This window comes from Candida metapsilosis, assembly GCF_017655625.1.
Source record: "Candida metapsilosis strain BP57 chromosome Unknown scaffold8, whole genome shotgun sequence".
In the NCBI taxonomy this organism is placed as follows: Eukaryota; Fungi; Ascomycota; class Pichiomycetes; order Serinales; family Debaryomycetaceae; genus Lodderomyces; species Lodderomyces metapsilosis.
The window spans coordinates 94,378-117,811 of NW_027138166.1; the positions used below are offsets into that span (position 1 = coordinate 94,378).

Consider the following 23,434-nt stretch of genomic DNA (forward strand, 5'->3'; position numbering starts at 1 on the left):
TGAATCTTTAAATGGCTTTAGCTATTAGATTTTCTTACCAAAGTATACCCATTGGTCATCCAATGGCTTCTCTTCCAATTCTTCCCAACATTTCAAAGCAGACATTTCGTGACTCAAATTTAATTCTTCAGCAGCTTGGATAACAAGTTCTTCAACCAATCCATTTCCAATCCTATTTTCTATATTTTCTGTAATTTCCTCTTCTTCGACAACCTTCAATCTATTCTTTGTCAACTGTTCTACCGATTGTCTGTAAACCGAGTCCTTTGGAAATTTATCGTTTAGCACCTTCAACTGCTCGTGGTATAAAGTGACAAGAGCGGGTCTTGGGTTTGGATGTTTGTAAATACCCGTTATACCAGTTGGTAAACCTTCACCTGCTCTTACTATAACTTCTGACAACTTTAATTTAGGTACTTGCCTTAATACTGAAGTGAATCTCATTGTTTTTATGATGGAGATAGTGATGTGTCTGGTGTAAGAATAGAACCCCTATTTATTAAAAAGACAAGATAGAGACAATTTAGAAAGTTTGGTAATGTCAATTTCTCATTAATTGGTTGGTTGAAAAGAAAAAAAAAAAAAATTAAAAAATTCTCACACAGACGAATCAACGAATCTTTACGCAACCAATTTTTATTTAATAGACACAGTACTGTAGACTGTAGTTCCAAAACCTATAAAAAACTATTCACTTTCCAAATAGATTTCTAATCCATATATATCTATCAATCTTCCCCCTTAGAAATCACCACCACCAAAGTCACCACCACCAAAATCGCCACCACCATAGTCACCTCCATTGTCGTAACCATCTTGATAACCGTCTTGGTATCCTTCCATTCTCTCATGGTCCTCCCAACCATTAATGGCATTACCAAGAAGCATACCTCCTAGTAAACCACCACCAACTCCTAATGCCATGTTACCTGCTCCACCACCAAATCTACTTCTCTGTTGTTGTACAGGTTGTTGTTGCATTTGCTGTGGTGGGTAGCCTCCGTACCCTTGTGGTGGGTAGCCTCCGTAACCTTGTGGTGGGTATCCACCATAGCCTTGAGGTGGATATCCTCCCGTTTGAGGTGGATATCCTCCCGTTTGAGGTGGATAACCGCCATAGCCTGGCTGAGGAGGATATTGCTGACGTGGAGGAGGAGGAGCACCGCCACCAGCACCACCAGCATAGCCTGAGTGTTGTGGACGATTAAATATTCCTTTCTGTTCGTCCTTAGCGGGTATACTTTGTTTAGGAGGGGTTGGGGATGCTGTATGTGCCTTGGATGCAGTAGGACTGTAAGCTGGAGGTGGCACATCATCATCTTTATCAAAAACGGTTCCTTTAGGAGCCTCCCATTGTGATTTCTTAGTCTCTAAGTCAACGTAAAACCAAGTCTTGTATTTGTCATCAAATTTCGCAAGCCATCCACTTGGAACTGTTGGAGGCTTACTTGGATCGTCTTTTGCCATTGTGTTTTGTTTGAGTCTCTTTGTAATTCAAGTATCAGAATCACCAAACTTTCCTATACGTAAGCTCTAATTGATTGATTGATTGATTGATTAGTTGATGAAATCGTAAACTTATGTCAAAAATATCAACCGATTTGCTCTTCTCTATGTTTCAGTGGGGAGAGAGAATTTCTTAACTTTATGTCAAAATCGAAAATGATTGCGCAATCTCGACATAGATTGGTAGCTCCTGTAAATTCCGGGGGCTTAGACCAAACATATCCGGAGTTCGTGACCCCAACTTTTTGCATCCATAAATTATGAACAAGTATCGGTTCCGTCCTGGATTGAAAAGGTTATTCACTGCCGTAAGGAGGCAGATGTAGTCACTTAATCATCTAAAGTTTTAGGCTTTTCTGACAGGTAAAGAGATTCAAACTTAACTGGAGTTACAAGTCGTCATGTTGTGAATGGCTTTTGCTGGACCAAAGAGCTTTTACTGGATTCCAATATCAGTCTGCAACATAAGCCACTACGTAACAGTCCTGGTCACACTTCAAGCAGCACGTGTTCGGTGTTAAGACATTTCCGATGGATACAGAAGTAACGATCATAAACTGAATAACCTAGCTCTTTCAAATGGTCACTGGAGCTTTCTCGGATCCTCTATCTACCAAATCGAACCTTCCCGAATGGAATCAGTGCCACTTTGATTCTTGTTGCAAATGAAGTCCTGTGTCGCCTATGAAGAGTCGCAAAAAAAAAGTGAAAATGAAAAAAAGCTACACATTTGGCCTCCATGTTTTGATTACCCACACTCAGACATGTCTAATTGGGAGCAATTAAAGACAGATGATGGACAAGTCTACTACTATAACAAAGAGACTCTGGAAACTAGCTGGACCTTGCCCGAGGGTGAAGAAGCCACTGTTCCTACATGGCAAGAATACACTACCAATGATGGGAAGACGTATTACTATAATGAATCGACTGGGGAGACTACTTGGGATAAGCCAGATGAGTTGGGCGAAGGTGGTCAGAGTGATGAAGAATCACATGAGGAGGAAGATGCTATTGATAAAGCGCTTAAACAAGAGCCAGTTGAACTACCTTCCAGTATGGCATCTTCTACCTCAGAGGAAAATGAACAAGTTTTTGTTCAGTTATTAAAAGACAACAATGTCGATTCGACGTGGTCATTTCAAACAGTTATGAAGAAATTGGTCAGCAAACCTGAATACTGGGCTGTCGCTAGTCCAATGAAAAGAAAATCTTTATACGAGGAGTATCTTGTTCAAAAATTTGAAGATGAAATTAGAAACAAGACTAATGTCATTGAACAATTCAAGTCCAATTTTATCAAGGAATTGGAAACGCTAAGAAAGGAGGGTAAGCTTGATCATAACACTAGATGGATAAGTCTACGGAAAAGATTTGTAGAGGAAGAGAACCCCATTTTCAAGCACTCAATGTTACCCGATATAGATATGGCCAAGATGTTTTATAAGTATACAGCAGAAATAAAGAAACAGCACGACGATGAGGTTGAAAAGCAGAAGAAACAAGCTACTGATGAGCTTTATCATTATCTTCATCTGATCAACAATGCATTAGTTCAAAAGGCATCCAATTTTCAAGAACTTTATGCTGGATTAATTGAAGACCCACGTTTTAAACAAAATAAGCATCTTGCATGTTTGAATGAATTAGATATACTAAATTTATACGAGTCAAAGTTGTACCCGGAATTAATTGAGAGTCTAAGGAAGCAGATCAAAAGTCAAGAAAAGGTAAACTACCGAAGTGATCGAAAAGCACGTCAAAATTACCGCTCACTAATTGAAACAATTCCCTTGGATGCGAAAACTAAATTTAGCGATATTTTTGATCTCATTGAAAAAGAAGATGCATTTATTGAGTTGTGTGGTAGGAATGGGTCTTCGCCGTTGGAATTGTTTTGGGATGTAATTGATGAAAAGAAACAGTTGATGAAATTGCATAAGGATTTGATTGAAGCTGTGATTAATGATTTGAAAAAGAAAGGTGAACTCGGCCAAAGTGTATGGTCTTCCAAGGTGTCGTTTTTGGAAAAGCTCAAACTGGTTAAAGACGACAGGCTACTACAATTTAACTTGAACGATACAGATTCCAATGATGAGATATTTGAAATTTACCAAACCTTGAAAGAAGAATTAGAAATGAGGGAGAGGATAGTTAGAAAGAGAGGAATATCTGAAGTGGACGTGGGCTCTGGACCTGCCGCTGCTGCCGCCGGAACCCAAGGAAAGAGGGCAAAGAAAACAGTAAAGAAGATGAACTATTGAGCTTATGAGTCGTGTATATGGTGTAAATAATCAATTTTTTGATTTTTCTATTCCTCTCGTTCGGAATTAAACTTGACAAAAAAGTATTGTGCTTTGTTCTCAACGAAATCGCAATTAGAAAGTTTCATCAAAGTGTACACCCGCTTATACACAAGGTTACCATGGTATGTTGAATTTCTTCAAATATTCCACTCCCAATTGAACACCACTAACCTCCTCTTTTTCTAGTCACAATCATTAAAACCATACTTGACAGCCGTCAGATCCTCACTTACCGCCGCCATATGTTTACAAGACTTTTCATCACAATTAGTAGAACGTCACAACCGGCCCGAGATCGAAGTGACAAACGTCCACGATGCCGAGCTCATTCTCAACCCTATGCACATTGCCCGTAACGAAAATGAAAAAATATTGATTGAACCCAGTATAAATTCGGTTCGAGTTTCAATTAAAATAAAACAAGCTGATGAAATTGAACAGATTCTTGTTCATAAATTCACTCGATTTTTGACTTCGAGAGCGGAGAATTTCTTTATCTTGAGGAGAGTTCCTATCAAAGGGTATGATATTAGTTTTTTAATTACTAATTTCCATACTGAACAGATGTTGAAGGATAAATTGGTTGATTTTATAATCGAGTTTATGGAGGATGTCGATAAGGAGATTAGTGAGATGAAGTTGTTTCTTAACGCTAGGGCCAGAGTTGTTGCTGAATCATTTTTGATACCTTTCGATTAAAGAAAAGGATTAAACGGTTTATAAACATAGAGTATTGTTAGCTTTATAAGAAAAAAGAAAGAAAGGTTCATATAAAATTTTACAGTATTAGTTATAGTAGTGTCTTTTTCTACTTTATAGTTGACTCTGGTGACTTGGTATGGTGAGAAGACTGGGGTGATTGGTCGGTATAACTTTGCGCTTTATTGGAATACACCCTCGGTGATACTGCTCGTGATGTGTTGCCTTGAGATGTATGAGGTGAATTGATTGTCTTGCTTTGTGGTGAAGGGACGTATGGTGGTGTGTAGAAATTCTGAGGTGAATTGTATGGAGAATCTCGCAAATTCGAAGGCATCCTCATTTTTTGTTGATTGTTAGGTTTGCCGTCATATGGAGGGTTTGGACGTAGGGATGGGTGAGGCAGTTGCAATGGCTGTGGTTGACTCTGTGGGATAGCAAATGGACTAAAGCTTTGATTTTGCGGCATTTGCTGATCTTGAACATTAGGTAGAACCATTGGCATGTCGACATTATCATTGAGCAAACCAGGAACATTCCCTAAAACTAGATCTAGTTGATTTAACGCCTCAGCTACCTGGTCAAACCCCTTTGAAGAAATTTTCAAAATCCATCGATAATTAAATATCTGATCTCGATAAAAGTCAGCTTCTTCTTGTGTAGGCGAAGATATGAACAATATTGCTGCAAAAGTTCCAATTAATGTAAAATTAGACGATGATGAAGAGTGCCAAAATGAATGTATATGCTCTGGTTTCAAATCCCGCACAAATTCGATGGATGCTAATAAACGAGTTTTTGCAGCAGAGCGACACACGTTAACCAACTCTGGAGGCGGTGCATTGCCGGAATTGGTTTGCTCATATATAATAGTAGTGATTTTCCTATGCAAAGTTAACTCAGTGGCAAAATAGGCCAAGTGCAAGTACCCATTGGAGCATAGCTTCCTAGGTTGAACCAAGTTCATTTGCAAATCACTGGGCAAGGAATAAAACCAATTTCTAAGTTGTAATTGCAATGGTTTGGCCAATCTCAACACCTCGCCAATATTGGTAATCTCTCTCATTGCCTTCATTGAATAGAACTGATCTAAAATATCAGATAAAATTTTAGACAATGCAATCAAGTTTGTAAACACCTTCTTACCAGTATCCAAGTCGGACGACCCTTCTTTCAAGTCTCCGTCGCCGTGTTTGTCGGGAAAATCTTGCTCGTGTAGAGGTAAAACAATCCAGTTGTTTTCATTGATATGTGAGGGTCGTGAATCTTTCAAGGAAAGCCATTTGTCTTCCATGTAAACCGCCCAAGCCAAACGTTTTCTCAACCCTCGTTCCCATTTTGGTAATTTCCAGTTGTTACAATCCAAGCCAAGACCCAACTCTTCAGCCAATGACACCACTTGAGAGCATAGCACCCATTCAGAATAGTCTGCATCTCCACTATTTTGTACTTGGTTGTTTGTAGCTTTGCAGCTGATAATGTGTTTACATTGTAACAACAATAATCCTGCTTGTACTGCACTCAATTTTGGACGCTTGAGAATTTCTTGGAGATAGTTTTTGAGTCCTATTTTCAATATGAGTTCCACATTGGGCTTGGGGAATCTATTCAACTGAGGATCATAGTCCCACCATTGAATGGCTAGCACATAAACAGCTGCTATCAATGGAGCCGTAAATTCTCGATGAGTTCGCGCATACTTTTCTAAAAACACCTTTTTATGTACAATGGGATATGATGGGTGAATTATTCTAAAGTATAGGTCAATCAAGATTTGCCCGTGGGGTGAGATTAGTTTTTCAATAGTGTCAACGTCATTCGACATTGTTTGGTAAGATTGAGGCGACTGGTCATCCTTCAACACAAAGTGTACCTTATCGCAGACTTTTCTCAATGAAATAGAATTGCTCAAGCTGGCTTGCTCAACTTTTGCTGTACCACCTGGGTTACTATCACGATTTCGCGAGTCCATTATCGTATTTAACAAGTTCACATCGTATAAATAATTCGTTGGTCCAACATAGAAACTTGAGCGTGGAAACTGCAACGACAAAGTCTTTTTGAGGAGGGAATTATTGATAGCAGAGTAGTCTTGAACAGGAGCAACCTCTCGTATCCGTACATCGGGTATGTGACTATTATCATTATTGGCTGCCGAACTCGGCCTTCCTCGTTTTTGCAGGTCTGGTCCCATATCAGATGCCTTTCTTTTCGATGATGGAGTAGTGTATGTACATGTCAACTGTTTTGCTTCACATTGAACACAGTTGTTTGTATTGGGGATAATAACACACTTGGTTTTTCTCCTTCGACACTGATCACAGGGACGTCGTTGCTTTATTGATTTTGTGCTAGCACCTTGCAAAGCTGTATTTGAAGTTGATTCTGTTGGTTGTTGAGATACAAATGCTCCTGGCAGTTGGCTTTGACTTAGTGTGTCCTCTCGGTAGGATTGTTGATTCTGGTGACGTACGGTACCTTGAGGCTCCGTCTCATTTGCATCAGGGTGGACATTGTTTTGGTATTGTATATGGTGCATAATTCCACCACTTACATCGTTAACACCGGAGTTATTTCCTGGTTGGGATATCTGCGTCGGTGTTGGTAACTCAATATTATACAAGTAATCTGCTGAATTAGGATCAAACATCATATTTCCCCATTGTGGATCTATGTAGCTTGAGTTCGGTTGGTTCGTAGCAGGTCGAGAAATTTGATGCTCATAGGTGGTGGTGGCTTGATTATTTGTGTTGAAGAGATGCGGTGAATCCAGTGTGGCTTCCGGGGTATAATGATTTTGGAAATTGGATTTAGCTTTATCTTGGGTGTGATCGTTTCCATTCACGGAGTTTGATTCATTGTACTTGTTTTCTGAGTTGTCCTTGTCGGTATGTAGATTTGTGGTGGTGGTGGTGGTGATCAGATGGTTAGAAGTGGAGTGATGACGATGGTCTTGTGTGGTTGTAAAATCATCATTTTGTTTACCATTTTCAATCAAATTTGAATCCACATTTTTCAAAGTGGTTTGCAGTACAGCCATTTGATATTCTGATTTGTCTAAACACACTGCTGTTGGAGACTAAGTGGAAAATGTAGGATACGATTAAAGTGATCAATATCTTGTTTCTATGAGTATCTGTTGACGTTCTGGTTGTGAGTTTTACGAAAAAAAAAAAAAAAAAAAAAAAATCAACTTATCTCTCACTCTCACACTACAATTTCTGTTCATAAATTAAAAAATTATATTTTTGGGTTTAATCCCCTCCTTTTAGTTCAAAACTCATATATCAATATAGTCTTTCACTATTTACTTAATTCAACTCATTTTCAAAAGAGAGTGGTTCTTTGAGATAAGTAAAAGGTTATTACGTAGAGCAGAGTGTATGAAGTTTTTACTTCGGAGTAAATTCTATGCATAGATTGACCAAACATAAAATATGTATCACAAAGTGTTTATGTAACAGCCACTTTTGTCATTACACTAACACTCTTTCTTTAAAATTCATCCAAAACCCTCTATCGTATTCATTTACCAAATCATCCAAGACTGACTCCACTTGTGTCAAGTTATAACCTTGTGGATTGGCCTCCAGTGTCAAGATTTTCTCATCTTTCAAACTTATATAGACTGTTTGTCCTGATGAATCCCTTGCTTTCTCAACAAAAGTTTCATTATCTATATTGGGCGAGACTTTGTACAAAAGGCCAAGCTCAACAAGGTACTCAACTTCACCCCACTTATCCAACTCATTTGTTGTCACTCCTAAGTAGATGTATCGTAGATGTAAACCGGTGAATATTATAACAATTGGTGAGAAAATAGTGCATAGAATGAGGAATATTCCTGTAACCTTATTTGCATCTGTTGTTGATGTAATTACATTCCATAGTTGTGATATGTGTGTCATTTGTGGGGATAATGCATCAAAACATAAAACACCACCATATGAAAGCATGTTGATATTGGCAATGAGAAACAAGAAAAACCATTTGTAGTTTTTCCATCCAATGCAGTTGTTTACCCAAACACAGTGATGGTCATATAACAAGTAGCAGTGACCACATACAGAACAATGTTTTGATCGTGCTGGTTTCACAATCTGGCAAGTATTACACTTGTTATCTCTAAAAAATATGAGTTGATTTGGTTGAAAAGGGTATGTCTTTATTGATTTGGAAGTAACTCTACCAGGATCACTAAACATGCAAAGGAATGTGATGATGTAGACAAAGGCAATAGATAGTAGAATATAACTCATCTTTATTGATCCCACATAAAGCATTGGTACTGTCTTGATGAAAAATTGGTGGAAACATATAGTTATTACAATAACATACCCTGCCGGTACCAACCATCCAAGATATTGAACAAGCTTACCATCTGTCCATTTATCAAGGTAATTATAAAATCTGCTCAACTTCCCAAGCCCCGTGAGCAACGCTTTCCTTGCATCTTGAATTGGTGTATTTCTGAAGCTCGGTGAGTCTCCAAAAACGAGAAGGATAGTCAATAAGAATGAAGTTATGCTTATTCCAAGTATAAGCTTGAATAGCATTTGCCTAGGCAGACCAAAAAAGAAATATTATCTTCTTCTTTCTTCTTCTGAAAAAGTTTCACGCGTTCAATTTATTGTCCCAATTGGGAAAACAACTGCTGTAACGCAAAAAGAAGAAGAAAAAAATTTATTCGCTTCAATTTTGACGAGAGACAGGAATTTGTGGAACGATAAACAACTCATCAAGAGAAAGAGAGGACTTTCTCAAAGGTACACACAATTATCCATCACTCCCTATGACAAGCGTACTGTACCCATCGTTTCTCGATGAGGACATTGCCTACGTTCAAGGACTACTAGATACGATACCCTTCAGTTCAGATCGAACAGCACATTTTCTCAATGTTTACAAAATTTACCATCAAGAACTTCTCAAGTTAAATGACCAACCACATAAATTCCCCATCGAAGGTAGCAAACTATTGAAACTAAATATATCATTGGGTAATCTTCTCAAAGCTTTGCAGACGGATGAAGAAGTCTATAAACAACAAAACTTACAGCAAAAGCGGTACATGAATAAGTTGAGTAGCATTCAGGAACGAAGAACAGCAACACCCATGGGAATAAAAGAAGATGGTTTGAGACTGGCGGCTCCAGACCAACCAGTGAAACATGTGATACACTCAGGTCTGTCTACACAATCCCTACAGCCACCATACCAAGTACGTTTTGTAAAGAATATGGTTACCATTTTGAAAAACTTTGATATCAATGTACCCGTTAGTCGACAACCATCGTATCATCGAGATAGTGCGACTTCGTCATTTGGCTCTGCACCACACACGCCCAAACGCGTAGTGTCCAATGGCAGTATGAGCGGACCATATGCTTCAAATTCTTCACCCATCAAGATAAACTCAAAGCAATTACTTATTGAAAAATTGGAAATCAATATTAAATTGGATAACTTGTTTATATATAAAATCACATTGAAGTTGATCTTGGAGATCTTCCATCGTTTGCAACAAAGTCTACAAGGAGATAGTCTAACTTCATCGCCATCAAAGACTAAAAATGACGATGAATCTTCCATTTTCTCGGGCGCCTCAGCTACTTCACAAGATTCTGGTATGGGGAACGAAGAGTACTTAAAGTATGTTAACAATGTGCTACGTCGTATTAACTATGGTATTATCCAACCGTTTGTTGCATTGATATTCCGAGAGTACGTTGAACAACAAATTAGTGACGATTTCTCTCAATTGATAAATACTCTATAAGAAATGAAATAACACACGCTTTATGCATCTTTTCAGTTGATAAAACTTTATAAGAAATGAAATAACGCACGCTTTATGAATCCTCTCAATTATTCTGCTATTCTCTTTCGCCTGTCATACCCACCACCAATCAGCAAATCGCCTCCATATAATCTTGCTGAACCGCCTTCCTAATAGTTTTCCAATTAGTGGGAACAACACAAGTCCCAAGACCATTTGAATCTGGTTCATGCTTTCTTCCCATTGTGCTTGTGCTGAAAGAGCATCATACTCCAGAATCAGTGACGACTCGTCACCAGATGCCGCATATTCGGAGTCAAAATCTAGATAAGCATCGTCATCAGTTAAGTTGTATGTTTCGGTGGACATGTGTGTGGCTTGTGAAAGTTTGTTGTGTGGTAAAAAAAGCTCACGACTTTGGAGGAGTCCCTTTTTCCGGTTGATTGTTTTTTTTTTTTTTGCCTTTTGTACAGAAAGCCTCTTACAGCCGTCTCATCCCATATGATATAGAAGCCGGTCATGACGCATATTATCGTACTGCCTAGCTTGCTACCTGATATTCTACCGAAAGCGTCAACTCGCTCGCCAACTCACATCCGCTTGTTTTGTCAAATACTCAACTACAATGCAAGCACGTTTACTCTTATAGTCGGCAAGATTCCCATGCTTTCCAGCGCAGATAATAAACCAATTGATATCAAAGTTAAGGGGCTACTAGCGTCCCTGAATACAAGTTTGGGGTTGGAACTGGGTCATATTATTGAGGTTGAGGGACTCTTTGATGGGAAGAAAGTTGATCCTATATCCATTTGTGAAGTGCAATGGCTGGATGTTACAGTTGAGAAGTTAAAGTTACTAGAGTATATGAGTCAGATGGAGGTGATGTAAATGCAATAAGCTTTGCTTGAACTGCAGGGGGTTGGTTGCACTTTCTTTTAGCTACAACACGCACAATCGCATGAAACAATTTTTTTTTTTTTTTCACTATCCCTCCATCAGAGATCATCTCATGTATAGACGACTACGTTCACTACTCAACAGTCTCACCATGTCAACCTCAAGTCCGGAAGGAGCCAAAGTTGCTCAGAAAGTACCACTGCAAACTGCCGCAGCCTCGACCGAATCGAGCTCATTCAATTATACCACTGAAGGCAAGGCGACCATTTTGACTCCCAAGAAGGATGAAGTATTTTACAACCCAATTCAACAATTTAATAGAGATATATCTACCTTATCCATCATCGCATATGATCAACTCCGTAATGAACAAAATGAATTGAAGAATAGAAACAAAAATAAAAAACGTAAGCTTCTCGGGTTAACCATTTTGGAAGCGTTATCAGCATCAGGATTAAGGTCGTGCAGGTATGGATTGGAGATCCCCAATGTGTACAAGATAGTTGCCAATGATTTATCAGCCGATGCCGTGGCGTCAATCAATAGGAATATTGAACATAATCAACTAACAGGGAAAGTAGTTGCCAATCAAGGCGACGCAATCAAGTTTATGGCCTCAACTAACAACAAGTTTAATATAGTCGATCTTGATCCGTATGGAACAGCATCTCCATTTATTGACTCGGCTATCCAATGCATAGAAGAGGACGGAATGTTGTTGGTTACTTGTACCGATGCTGCAGTGCTAGCTGGTAGTGGGTACCCGGAAAAGTGTTTTGCCTTGTATGGGGGAAACAACTTTGGTAACTCATACATCAATAGTGAAACTAACCACGAAGTTGGAATTCGGTTGATGTTGCAGTCAATAGCATCCACTGCAGCTAAATACAAAAAGTCAATTGAACCAATGTTGAGTTTGAGTATTGATTATTATTTCCGAGTGTGGGTAAAAGTGAAAACAAGTCCCATTAGAGTGAAAAATTTAGCTAGTGAAACCATGTTAACTTATGGTTGTAATGGGTGTGGTCATAAAGTTGTACAGCCATTAGGGATTAGAAATGATAATAAGTACGTCTATCCCAAGCTAGTAGGACAGGTTAGAAGTCATTGTGAATACTGCGGTAGTACTTATAATGTTGCTGGTCCCATGTATGCTGGTCCATTACACAACCAAGATTTCATCAACAAGATTCTTCACCTCAATGAAAAATCTGACAAGAAAGTATACAAGACATCAGAGCGTATAAAGGGAATGTTGACCTTGGCCCAATCCGAATTGGATACCGTTCCCTTTTTTTATAACTTGAACCACCTTAGCTCGATCTTCAAATCGCCACCTATATCAATTGACGAATATAGTAAAGCTGTGGGTAACTTGGGCTACAAATTGAGCTTAACGCACGCCAAAAAGAATTGCATCAAGAGTGATATCCCATGGGAAAAGAATCTTGAAATTATTCGTCAGTGGACAATTAAACAAAACAAGGCATACATTGAAGAGATGAAAGCAAAGTTGGAATCAGAAGGTTCATTGAATGAAAAAATTACAGAGAAATTGGCCAAGTTGGATCATGATATCACTTACAGTCCCAATTTGAATGAAAAATCTGTCGGTGCGCAAATCTTGAATTATTTCAAAAATGAGAATGCAGACACGGGTGATGTTATTAATTTCGATACATCTAATGATGAGAGTGAGAAGATTCTGAAATTGCGTAAAGTGAAAATGGTTAGGTATCAAGAGAATCCAACAAAGAACTGGGGCCCAATGGCTCGACCAAAATAGGCACATTTGTATCAGCCACTGGTGTATATTAAATTCCTAGCACATCTATAGTAATAGCCATTAAATCTTTAGCTTATTGATCAACTCATCCAATCCTTCTTCATCTTCAGAATGATCAGCACTTCTATCCTTATCGACTTTCTCAACACCGGCTTCTCTTTTTAGCTTCTCATCAATCTTTTCCAACTCATCTTCAACCGCATGACTCTTGCCATACTTTTTCTGGCCCTCTTTATAATACTTTTCAAGATCATCCTTCCAACCTAGCAAGTCCGCCAAAGTTTCTGCAAATTCGTCACAGTCCAGAAGCACAACAATATCCTTCTTTCTTCTACCTAGGTCTCCAACTTTCTCTCTATTTGCCAACACTCGAAGACAAGTCTTGTCAAGACTCGAGGGTAGGGAAGCAAATGGATACACCGTTAATGATGTGCCGGATACTAAAGCAACTTCAACATCATCACGGTCCTTATCCCACGTTTCAAAGAACTTTGAAGGCAATCCTTCTCCATAGAAAGTGATATCGGGCTTGATGTACCCTTTGCAATGGGCGCAGGTGGGTACCTTCTTCTCTTTTATCATGACTTTAAGTTTCTTAATCGAAACTTCCTTCTTACAGTGAATACATCGACTAGTGGCAAATGATCCATGAGCTTCAATAATGAAATTATCTTTAACTCCAGCAAGTCTATCCAAGATGTCAATATTTTGTGTATAAACACGTTTCAAAAGATTTTGCTCCTGTAGAATCCGAACTAGGTAATGGAACTTTGTGGGTGCATAGTTGCCAGGAAAAAGCTCTTCAGCTAGCGTGTAGAATGGTTTCGGGTTCTCCTTAAAGAAATCAATATCGAAAACAGCTTCTGCGTAGGGGAGATTGAGTTTTGCCAAGTTGGAGTATAATCCTGTATCAGGACTTCTAAAGTCGGGAATTCCTGCTCCTGTGGATACACCTGCTCCTGTGAATAGACACACCTTTTTCTTGGATTTCAATGCGTCGACTAGTGGTGCTAATTTAGATTCCATGGTTTCAAGTTGAGGGGATTACAGTTGCTGCTTATGAGAAGATGTGTGTTGCCACTAAAGAGAACGCACAAAAAGCCTTCACAAAAGAAAGACTTCGCAATCGTTTCTTTTTCCTTCTGAAAAAAAGATTTCAAATCTAAACCATTTTATCTATTTTCTTTATAATGGCACCACCACCACCACCACGGACTGATACAGTAGAGAAACAAATCTCAGAATTGAGTATTGATGAAAATGCCCCAAATGTTGTTCATCAAAAAAATGTAGCTGCTGAGAGATTAAATAAAGCTAGAACGAAGCGTGATCAAGAGATTCAATCTTTGAAAGATGAACAAGCTAACAATGCCAAAAAGGGTGAGCTAATTCAACTACACTCGAGTCTTGTTGATGAATGTAGACAATATATTCAAAAGTTTGTTGATCAGCAGATGGATTGGACAAACATAGAATTAGCAATTAATCTTGAGAAGAAGAGACCGGGCTCTATTGCTAGGTATATCGAGTTGCCGTTACATTTGAAGGAAAATCGTTTTGTAGTGAGGTTGGAAGATCCTGATGGCCACTATGATGAAAATGGGAACGATTCTGATGAGAGTGAAGTTGATAGTGAGACGGACGAGTCGGATTCTGATAGTGACTCCGATAGTGAAGCAGAAGAAGATACACCAAGTAAAAAAGAAAAGACGCCAACATCCAAGAGCGCTTCAGACAAGTATACAAACAAGGGTACACCTGTGAGCATTGATTACACTTTGAGCTCCTATGCCAATGCTAGTGTTTATTTTGAAAACAAGAAATCTGCAGAAGCTAAGCAAGCAAAAGTTGAAAAGGGGGCTGAAATTGCCTACAAAAATGCTGAAAAAAAGATCAACCAGGATTTAGTAAAGAACTTGAGACGTGAGAATGGTGGCTCTTCCAAACAAGAGAGAGAAAAGTTCTGGTTTGAATCATTTTACTGGTTCGTTTCTAGTGAGGGGTATTTATGCTTGGCTGGTAGAACCAAATCACAAACTGATTTGCTATACTTTAAGTACTTCAGTGACTACGATTTCCTCGTGAGTTCTGAAATTGAAGGATCATTAAAAGTGTTTGTCAAGAACCCATTGAAAGGAGAATCAGTACCTCCATCAACAATTCTACAAGCGGGAATTTTCGCGATGTCGGCATCGCAAGCTTGGAATGGGAAGATCAATACTGCAGCTTGGGTTTTACATGGAAGTGAAGTGTCAAAGTACAACCAGTCAGGAGGGTTACTTCCGCCTGGTGAGTTTGAGTACCTTGCCAAAAAGCATTTCCTACCTCCATCCCAACTTGTAATGGGATTTGGATTGTATTTCCTAGTTGATGAAGAATCAACTGAACGTCACAAGCAGCAACGTGTTGAAAGGGAAAAGGAGCATGGTTTGGTGAGAATCTTGGATAATAAGAAAAGAGTGTTTGAAAAGACAAAAGTGACCAATGTGAAATCAGAGGAGGTTCCAGAAGAACCAGAAACGGAATCTGATGAGAAGGAGGAGGTTGAGGATACTACATCGTCCCAGGGCAAGAAGTCTAAGACGAAAAAGAATGCCTCCAGGTATGACGACTTGGATGAAGAGGAAAAGGAATTGAGAATGAAGTTATTGGGAATTAACAAGAAGAGTAAAAATGTGAAGAAAGAGAATAAAGTTGTACCAACCCCCAAAGAAGGTGACAAGGTTAGTGAGATAGGTAGACAAAAACATGAAGAAGAGGTTCAAGGTTACTTACTTGATACAGATGCTTCAAATGAAACCCTTTCTTCCTTTTTTGACACCTTGGATAGTTTAACACCTAAACCTGCAGTTGGTGATACCGTGCTCGACATAGTTCCAGTATTCGCACCATGGTCAGCTTTGCAAAAATTCAAATATAAAGCCAAAATTCAACCAGGGTTGGCTAAAAAGGGTAAATCGATTAATGAAATCATCAACTACTTTACACATAGACGTTTGGATAATAGCAGATCAGATCCTGATTTGGATTGGCCAGCTGAGAGAGAGCTTGTTAATGCCGTCAAACCTAATGATTTAATGGGTGTGTTTACTGTGAACAAAATGAGATTGATTGTTCCTAAGAACAAGTAAGTATATTGTATATAAAAAGCACTTCCAGGCGCCTCTCGTGAATAAACATATTCATATTCAATAGACGTATTTTTTTTTCCGTAATATCCCAGGAGATAAGAGCGGTAAATATCCTCAGTGGAGCGATGTAGCCGAATGAAACAACGTTGCAATTTTCAGCTAGGAAGAGAGTAAACCGCAGAATGTTTTAAGCAATTGCAAATTTTCGGCGTTTTTGTTAGTTTTACTTTGCGACATTTTTTTTATCAATCTTCTTCCGCCCGCCACAGTTTCTTTTAATTGCAAAAAGTTTAATTTCACATTTTGTATTACATAATAAATCCGAACATATACAACCCACACGACGCCAAGAAATGAAATGAGATTGGGTGTCAAATGCGAATTCTATTCAAGAAAATTTCTAGACAAAGATCTCTTGTCCTATCTCGTTTATGGAAAACAAACATGTGATTTCTGCATTGAGGATAGTCTCGTAACCCCATCACTTGTATCTGCACAACAGATTATTCAAACAAAGATAAGATAAATAAAGTGAAACAAAAAAGATTTGAAATCACAGTTGGATGAAATTTCATTCGCTGAAATGTCGTACGGCACCAAAAATTCAATTTTTTATCAAATTTTTTTTTATTTCCGCCTTGATTGGGTTTTGTGTCATCTCTGTATCCCTAATTTTTTCGCAATCAAAATCATTCGGAACAACACGATTAATTAGGCTTTTCCACTGATTTTAGTAAAGCACGTAATTTAGTTGTCAACTTCAGGGTAGGCTGTTGGAAGTATAAGCAGTCTTGCAGTATATTGTATTTGAGAGCTTTGTGCCCTTTAATTTCTTTTCTTTTATTGTTTTAAGACGATCTAATTGTCAGAAGCTTTTATTATTTGAATGAAGCCACAGATAAGAATCATAATTTATTACAATCGCCGTACAGTTTTATCCACACAGTTATTGCATTTTTCAATATAAAAGCATTGTCTAATCCTCTCTAGGAACTAATTACGATTCCTGAACTCTAGGGGAGAACAAGTCACATAATGTCGACCGATAGAACTTCTACTTCTTCTGCTGATCAAGTTGATCATGAGAAAGCACCAGGCTTGCAAATAGTCACCAATGAAAAATCGATTGTTGATGATGATGAATACGATTATGAAGATCCAAAGAACTATAGCACCAACTATGTGGATGAATATAACCCACGCGGGTTAAGAGTTCCAACCAAGGCGGAAGAACAAACTTTGAGAAGAGTTATTGGTAAGATTAATTATGCCATCTTTCTCATTTGTGTGGTGGAGTTTTCAGAAAGAGCTTCCTATTATTCGGTGACTGGTATTTTAACAAATTTCATTCAAAGACCTTTGCCTAAGGATTCGCCACACGGTTGGGGTGCTCCTTTAAATGACGATGGTAGTGAAAGTGCTGGTGCGTTGAACAGAGGCTTGCAAGCAGCAAGTGCTTTGACAAATTTGGTTACATTCTTGGCTTATGTTGTTCCTTTATTTGGTGGGTATTTGGCCGATACTACTTGGGGTAGATGGAAAACCATTCAATGGGGTGTGGTGTTTGGTGGTATTTCACACGTTTTATTCATCATTTCTGCTGCACCAAGTGTGATTGCTAATGGTAAAGCTGGTTTGGCTCTTTGTATTCTTGCTATTTTCACATTGGCTTTTGGTTCTGGTTTTATCAAACCAAACCTTTTACCATTGATGTTGGATCAGTATCCTGAATCTGGAAACAGAGTGAAGGTATTGAAAAGTGGTGAAAAGGTGATAGTTGATAGGGAAAAAACATTGGATAGTGTTACATTGATTTTCTACTGGGCAATCAACATTGGAGCATTCTTTCAATTGGCTACTTCCTACTGTGAAAGACGTGTTGGCTTTTGGCTTGCCTTTTTCGTTCCCTTGGTGCTTTATCTTTTTATGCCAATTGCATTTTGGTTGGTTAAGCCAAAGTTGGTGTTTGAAAAGCCTAGTGGGTCAATCATTGGGTTCGTTGTAAAGATTCTTGTTGTAACTTTTTCTGGCAACTTTGTCAAGAGGATTTTTGATGGTACTTTCTGGGAATATGCAAAGCCATCTGTTATGAGAGCAAGGGGCCGTGAATATTTCAACACCAAGAAACAAACTCCTATTACCTGGACTGATCAACATGTTCTTGATGTAAAGCAAACCTTGGATGCTTGTAAGTTGTTTGTTTACTACATATTCTACAATTTGGCAGATAGTGGATTAGGTTCGGTGGAAACGTCATTAGCCGGTGCAATGAACTTGAACGGTGTGCCAAATGATTTGTTTAGTAACTTTAACCCCCTTGCCATCATTGTTGTTATCCCAATTTTAGACTATATCCTTTACCCACTTTTGAGAAGATACCGTATCAACTTCAGACCAATCCACAGAGTATTCCTTGGTTTTGTCATTGCTGCCATGTCTCAAGTTGCTGGAGCTGTCTTGCAACATCGTGTCTACCAAACGTCACCTTGTGGTAATCATTCAACCAATTGTCCAGAACCATCCCCAATCAGTGCATGGCAAGCTTCATCTGTTTATATCTTGGCTGGTGCATCTGAATGTTTTGCCATGACCACCATCTACGCACTTGCTTACACTAGAGCAGCACCTGCAATGAAAGGACTTACCTCGGCATTGTTTTTATTGTCGTCGGCAATCAGTGCTGCAATCAGTTTGGCAGTTACTCCTGCCTTGAAAGATCCATACTTGGTGATTGTGTTTGCTGTTATAGGTGGAGTCACATTCTTAGCTGGTGTTATCGTATTAATCCAGTTCTTTAACTTGCACAAAACAATGGAGAAAGATGAGAAGGAGAGAATCGCATTAGGTGGTTCTGTTGTACCTGAAATGATCACACCAGGTGAAGCTTTGGAGCCGGTCAGTAGTGTCCATTCTAGGTACCCCTTAGATGCTGTAAGATCCCTTCAATCGAGGTAAATAGTTTTAAAGTAGAGAGCACGTATGATTCAGTGAAGTATACATTCAAGAGTTTGCAGATGTAAAAACGGTGTCATGATATATTCCATTGTAATTGTAAAAGTGTAGCGCCTTGCCTTAAATAATGTTTTGTGTTTCCTTAGGTATAGTGATTTTCTGATGACGATGCGAAGTGGTGGGTGACAAGTTGGAGTCTGCAATGGACTTATTGTCTCCGTCGCTAACATCCTGATCCGTGATTTCAAATATCATTTCCTCATTTCCGTCCTCATCGTGACTGAGCTCCAACTCGTCATGAGGGCGGAAGGATGAAGACGTGATTGGAATCTTCCCATCCTCGTTATGGTCTACTAGAGCATCTTCCTCGTCATCGTCGTCGTTATCATCCTCATCCTCATCATCGTCGTTATCATCCTCATCCTCATCCTCATCCACATCCTCATCCTCATCCTCATCCTCATCGTCGTCGTCATCATCATCCTCATCGTCGTCGTCATCATCATCCTCGCCGCCCTCCTCATCATCTCCTTCATCATCTCCATCGTCATCTTCCTCTTCCCCTTCTTCCGCAATTGCAATACTCCGATCACTCAACTCTTTACTTTCTGCCTCTATTGTCAATATCCTTCGCCTCAAGATATCCACCACATCCACCCAATCTCGCATTCCTCCCATTCCAATATCACCACAAACCAACACTTTTTCCACTGGCTTTAACACCTCGATACCAAAATCGGGAGATGTGATTGTGGCTATCTGTTTTGCTGTCATTGGATGAGTGTACATAAATGTATTCATTGCTGGAGCAACAATAATTGGCTTCTTAACTTGTTGAGACGTCGATGGTGCCCAGGATCTGATAATTGACGTTAGCAAATTATCTGCAATACCATTTGAGATTTTCGCCAACGTATTTGCTGATAATGGTGCAACCAACATGATATCTGCCCATTTTCGCAATTCATTATGAAGTATCAACTTGTCAAACGGACTCTTTGGCTTTGTCGATTGATTCTGAGTCGAGCTGATTGTTGTAGCTTCGCTGTAGTTTGCCCATTCATCCTCATCTCGCCATATCTTAACGTCGGCATTGATTTTCGAACCTTTTAAAAAATGACTTGCAGCTTTTGTAACAATCAACTGGATCGCAACCTTGGATGGACCAAATAATTGAAATAGCTTATCGATAATCAAAGGAATCTTGATTGTAGCGACAGATCCTGTACATGCCAATAGTATATGGAACTTTCCATCGTCTTCCTTGGAAAGGTATTCTTGAAATGGTACAGGAGGACCAACTGGAGAAGCCACTATTGTCTTGCTTGCCTTTTTGAGTGAGTTTCTTCGAGATGACGCATTGCTTCCAGTCCCTGTTATTTTTATTGGTACTGCTCCAGTGGTTGGTGATAATGTTGAAGCTGCGTTGTAATTTTCAACGTGCGTGGGGCTTGGGGTATTCAATCGAGCAGGCACATTCTCGTCAAACTTTGGCGTAGGTTCCCGAGCAGGAACTGATGGTTTTGTGTTGAAGGAAAGAGCGTCATTATTCCTTTTCCTATTCAAGGATGCCTGTCGGGATGGCGTGTTTGATGGTGGCTGAAGTGGAGGCTCAGGGTGGTTTTCTTGTGTAGCTATGTTTGTCGCAGAAGGTTGTGACGAAATGGTAAATCTACGCAAACGTTCTTGGGATTCGGATTGGTTGAAAGACACGCTGGGGTGTCGGGTAGGAACATTCGAGCCCGGCTCTTGCTGTACTGGTTGTTGAATAGATGATGTTTGGGGTCTCGTGTTTGTCAATATTTTAGGAGGAGTATCCGCCGCATTTGATATAGCGGTCCGAAGAGATGGTGTTCTTCTTGCATTAGGTGGGTTTTGATCCATATTACCTCTTGTTTCTTTAGTCTCTACTGGGTTGTGTGACCCCATATTTTATGTCCTGACTGTATCTAACTGTAAGTTCGAAACGATCAAATTTTTCTTTTTCTCTCTCTTTTTTTTTTTTCCTTCACCAGAAAAAATCTCCCACCCAATTTGTAACACGTTGGCTTTCACATATCACCAAAAATGAATCTCCGCCAGCAAATCACCCAGTTCTTATCACTTGCGTATGTCTTTTCATCCGCATTTATGATATGGAAAACCTTATCAGTAGTGGCAAACCTGCACTCGCCAATTGTTGTTGTGTTGTCAGGATCTATGGAGCCAGCTTTCCAAAGAGGTGATATATTATTCTTATGGAACAGAGATCACAGGCAAAAGGTTGGTGATATTGTCGTTTACGAAATTGAAGGTAAGAGTATACCGATCGTCCATCGTGTATTGAGAGAACATCATAATCTGGAAAAGCAATTGTTGTTGACCAAGGGTGACAACAATGCAGTTGATGATTTGTCATTGTATGCAAAGAAGCAAAGCTACCTCAATCAAAAGAATGACCTAGTGGGAACAGTAAAGGCATATTTACCGTTCATAGGGTATATCACTATCTTGATTAGTGAAAACATGTATTTCAAGTTTGGTTTGCTAGGTTTCTTGGGCCTTACATCGTTAATTGGTGGAGAATAGAGGTAAATAGAGATTCAATTGATGCCAATCTATAGATATCCAGTAGCCACTATGGCCTTTATGGCCACCCAGATTCTTGTTCCCTCTTTGTACGCGTTATATCGTCTAATCGTCAAAAAAAAAAAAGAAAAATAAAAAAATAATAATCAATGAAGAAGAGAGAGAAAAAAGTCAGACAAACGTAAACAACAACCGAGGACCAATTATTCATCATCAAAGCAATGAGAGGTATGTTAACCACTAGATAGTTGCGGCGGATGCATTTACTAACTCAATATAGATTACAAGATTGTCGTTCTAGGTGCCGGTGGTGTAGGAAAGTCTTCCATAACCGTGCAGTTTGTACAAGGTGTATACATTGAAAGCTATGATCCAACAATTGAGGATTCATATAGGAAACAGATAGAGGTTGACGGCCGTGCGTGTGACTTGGAAATCTTGGATACTGCTGGAGTGGCGCAATTCACCGCAATGAGGGAATTATATATCAAAAGTGGGAAAGGATTTTTGTTGGTTTATTCAGTCACTGACGAAAACTCATTAAAGGAGCTTTTGGCATTGCGTGAGCAGGTTTTAAGGATCAAAGATACTGACAATGTACCCATGGTCTTGGTTGGAAACAAATGCGACTTGGAAGAAGATAGGGTTTTGAGCATAGAGGATGGAGTCAAGGTAAGTCAAGATTGGGGGTTGGTGCCATTTTACGAGACAAGTGCCATGTACAAGACAAATGTCGATGAAGCGTTTATTGATGTTGTTAGGCAAATAATGAGAAAGGAGGCAACAATCAGTGCTGAAAAGAAGCAGCAGAAGGAGAAGCAAAAAGTGGAACCACCAGTTGCTTCAAAGCAGCCTGTAGCAGAACAGCCAAAGAAGGTGGAAACACAGAGGGCAAGAGAAAATCAATCAGTCAAAGAAGACAAGAAACGCTCTGGTAGCAAATGTTGTACCATAATGTAGGATGGTTTTAATTGTACAGATGTAATTTAGTGGGTAGATTGTTTACTTTGAGTGAGCAACCAACTTTAAGGTAATTATTGTGTCAAAAAAAAAGTAATATGTCTTCAGGGATGTTTGTAGTAAGTGAATCATGTATTGAATAATGAATAAATGGAACAGTTGAATAGGCATACGGAATAGAAGTTGAAGAGTCAACCGTATTTTGATGTAAGAAATTGTGTGATTTTTTTTTGCAACAATTTATTAGAAAATTCAGCTAAATAGAGATCTTTTGAAGAAAGACAAAAAATGGCAAGAACTTCCACGGCTTTTCACTTCCTAGCTTATCACATGGTATACAAGCAGACTCTGGAATAGCTACTCTGACCGCAATTGAGAATTTACAGCATCTTGACTCATTTAAATGTGTGCAGGTATCAACCAACACTTTGCCACGCAAAAGTAGACATGAAGCTTCCAAAATCACAGTAGGACCACCAATTTCTAACATTCAGACTCAATAGTACATTATAAGTCTTTATCAAAACTCCAACCATCATTTTCGTCACAAATGACCACATTTCCTTCAAAAATGATATATAAATTTTAAATCCTAAATTAAACCAAAACATAGATTTGTCAACAAATAAGTAGCCGTGGCCGAGCGGTTAAGGCGCCAGGGTAAGGTCAAAACTTTACCATACTTTCCTGGTATCTTCGGATGCGCGAGTTCAAATCTCGTCGGCTACATTATTTTTTTTTCTCATTCAATGCGCTCTCTCTTTCTTTTTTTTTTTTCAGGACGTAATAGTCGCCTGGTAATCGAACGAGATATTTTCAATTTCGTGCGGCCTGGGATCAAGACTCGTTC

The 23,434-nt window shown here is 39.1% G+C and overlaps 15 protein-coding genes across 15 annotated transcripts; 8 read left to right on the forward strand and 7 right to left on the reverse strand. All coding sequences in view use genetic code 12, as the record gives it.

Moving 5' to 3' along the window:
* Nucleotides 1–24: 24 nt before the first annotated feature.
* Nucleotides 25–444, reverse strand: MCI4 (Mci4p; the record flags this gene model as incomplete). The annotated part of the gene is made up of 1 exon (XM_067694745.1): nt 25–444. The coding sequence occupies one exon, from the start codon at nt 442–444 to the stop codon at nt 25–27; it is 420 nt and encodes a 139-aa protein (XP_067545942.1).
* Nucleotides 445–741: 297 nt separating this feature from the next.
* IFU5 (WW domain-containing protein IFU5) lies at nt 742–1,467 on the reverse strand (the record flags this gene model as incomplete). Its single annotated transcript, XM_067694746.1, has 1 exon — nt 742–1,467. The coding sequence occupies one exon, from the start codon at nt 1,465–1,467 to the stop codon at nt 742–744; it is 726 nt and encodes a 241-aa protein (XP_067545943.1).
* An 803-nt stretch (nt 1,468–2,270) lies between these two features.
* Nucleotides 2,271–3,770, forward strand: I9W82_005558 (uncharacterized protein; the record flags this gene model as incomplete). Its single annotated transcript, XM_067694747.1, has 1 exon — nt 2,271–3,770. One exon carries the CDS (start codon nt 2,271–2,273, stop codon nt 3,768–3,770), a length of 1,500 nt encoding a protein of 499 aa, XP_067545944.1.
* Nucleotides 3,771–3,931: 161 nt separating this feature from the next.
* On the forward strand, nt 3,932–4,511 carry ARC19 (Arc19p; the record flags this gene model as incomplete). Its single annotated transcript, XM_067694748.1, has 2 exons — nt 3,932–3,934; nt 3,999–4,511. 2 exons carry the CDS (start codon nt 3,932–3,934, stop codon nt 4,509–4,511), a joined length of 516 nt encoding a protein of 171 aa, XP_067545945.1.
* A 109-nt stretch (nt 4,512–4,620) lies between these two features.
* On the reverse strand, nt 4,621–7,551 carry DAL81 (Dal81p; the record flags this gene model as incomplete). Its single annotated transcript, XM_067694750.1, has 1 exon — nt 4,621–7,551. One exon carries the CDS (start codon nt 7,549–7,551, stop codon nt 4,621–4,623), a length of 2,931 nt encoding a protein of 976 aa, XP_067545946.1.
* A 436-nt stretch (nt 7,552–7,987) lies between these two features.
* On the reverse strand, nt 7,988–8,467 carry I9W82_005561 (palmitoyltransferase; the record flags this gene model as incomplete). Its single annotated transcript, XM_067694751.1, has 1 exon — nt 7,988–8,467. The coding sequence occupies one exon, from the start codon at nt 8,465–8,467 to the stop codon at nt 7,988–7,990; it is 480 nt and encodes a 159-aa protein (XP_067545947.1).
* Nucleotides 8,468–9,303: 836 nt separating this feature from the next.
* On the forward strand, nt 9,304–10,290 carry I9W82_005562 (uncharacterized protein; the record flags this gene model as incomplete). Its single annotated transcript, XM_067694752.1, has 1 exon — nt 9,304–10,290. The coding sequence occupies one exon, from the start codon at nt 9,304–9,306 to the stop codon at nt 10,288–10,290; it is 987 nt and encodes a 328-aa protein (XP_067545948.1).
* Nucleotides 10,291–10,404: 114 nt separating this feature from the next.
* Nucleotides 10,405–10,659, reverse strand: I9W82_005563 (uncharacterized protein; the record flags this gene model as incomplete). The annotated part of the gene is made up of 1 exon (XM_067694753.1): nt 10,405–10,659. One exon carries the CDS (start codon nt 10,657–10,659, stop codon nt 10,405–10,407), a length of 255 nt encoding a protein of 84 aa, XP_067545949.1.
* Nucleotides 10,660–11,299: 640 nt separating this feature from the next.
* Nucleotides 11,300–12,973, forward strand: TRM1 (tRNA (guanine26-N2)-dimethyltransferase; the record flags this gene model as incomplete). The annotated part of the gene is made up of 1 exon (XM_067694754.1): nt 11,300–12,973. One exon carries the CDS (start codon nt 11,300–11,302, stop codon nt 12,971–12,973), a length of 1,674 nt encoding a protein of 557 aa, XP_067545950.1.
* Nucleotides 12,974–13,033: 60 nt separating this feature from the next.
* Nucleotides 13,034–13,999, reverse strand: HST2 (histone deacetylase; the record flags this gene model as incomplete). Its single annotated transcript, XM_067694755.1, has 1 exon — nt 13,034–13,999. The coding sequence occupies one exon, from the start codon at nt 13,997–13,999 to the stop codon at nt 13,034–13,036; it is 966 nt and encodes a 321-aa protein (XP_067545951.1).
* Nucleotides 14,000–14,163: 164 nt separating this feature from the next.
* I9W82_005566 (uncharacterized protein) lies at nt 14,164–16,104 on the forward strand (the record flags this gene model as incomplete). Its single annotated transcript, XM_067694756.1, has 1 exon — nt 14,164–16,104. One exon carries the CDS (start codon nt 14,164–14,166, stop codon nt 16,102–16,104), a length of 1,941 nt encoding a protein of 646 aa, XP_067545952.1.
* Nucleotides 16,105–17,139: 1,035 nt separating this feature from the next.
* I9W82_005567 (PTR2) lies at nt 17,140–19,059 on the forward strand (the record flags this gene model as incomplete). The annotated part of the gene is made up of 1 exon (XM_067694757.1): nt 17,140–19,059. The coding sequence occupies one exon, from the start codon at nt 17,140–17,142 to the stop codon at nt 19,057–19,059; it is 1,920 nt and encodes a 639-aa protein (XP_067545953.1).
* Nucleotides 19,060–19,176: 117 nt separating this feature from the next.
* On the reverse strand, nt 19,177–20,985 carry I9W82_005568 (phosphopantothenoylcysteine decarboxylase complex subunit; the record flags this gene model as incomplete). Its single annotated transcript, XM_067694758.1, has 1 exon — nt 19,177–20,985. One exon carries the CDS (start codon nt 20,983–20,985, stop codon nt 19,177–19,179), a length of 1,809 nt encoding a protein of 602 aa, XP_067545954.1.
* A 138-nt stretch (nt 20,986–21,123) lies between these two features.
* On the forward strand, nt 21,124–21,624 carry I9W82_005569 (signal peptidase complex catalytic subunit; the record flags this gene model as incomplete). Its single annotated transcript, XM_067694759.1, has 1 exon — nt 21,124–21,624. One exon carries the CDS (start codon nt 21,124–21,126, stop codon nt 21,622–21,624), a length of 501 nt encoding a protein of 166 aa, XP_067545955.1.
* Nucleotides 21,625–21,845: 221 nt separating this feature from the next.
* RSR1 (Ras family GTPase) lies at nt 21,846–22,584 on the forward strand (the record flags this gene model as incomplete). Its single annotated transcript, XM_067694761.1, has 2 exons — nt 21,846–21,852; nt 21,905–22,584. The coding sequence occupies 2 exons, from the start codon at nt 21,846–21,848 to the stop codon at nt 22,582–22,584; spliced, it is 687 nt and encodes a 228-aa protein (XP_067545956.1).
* Between the last annotated feature and the right edge of the window lie 850 nt (nt 22,585–23,434).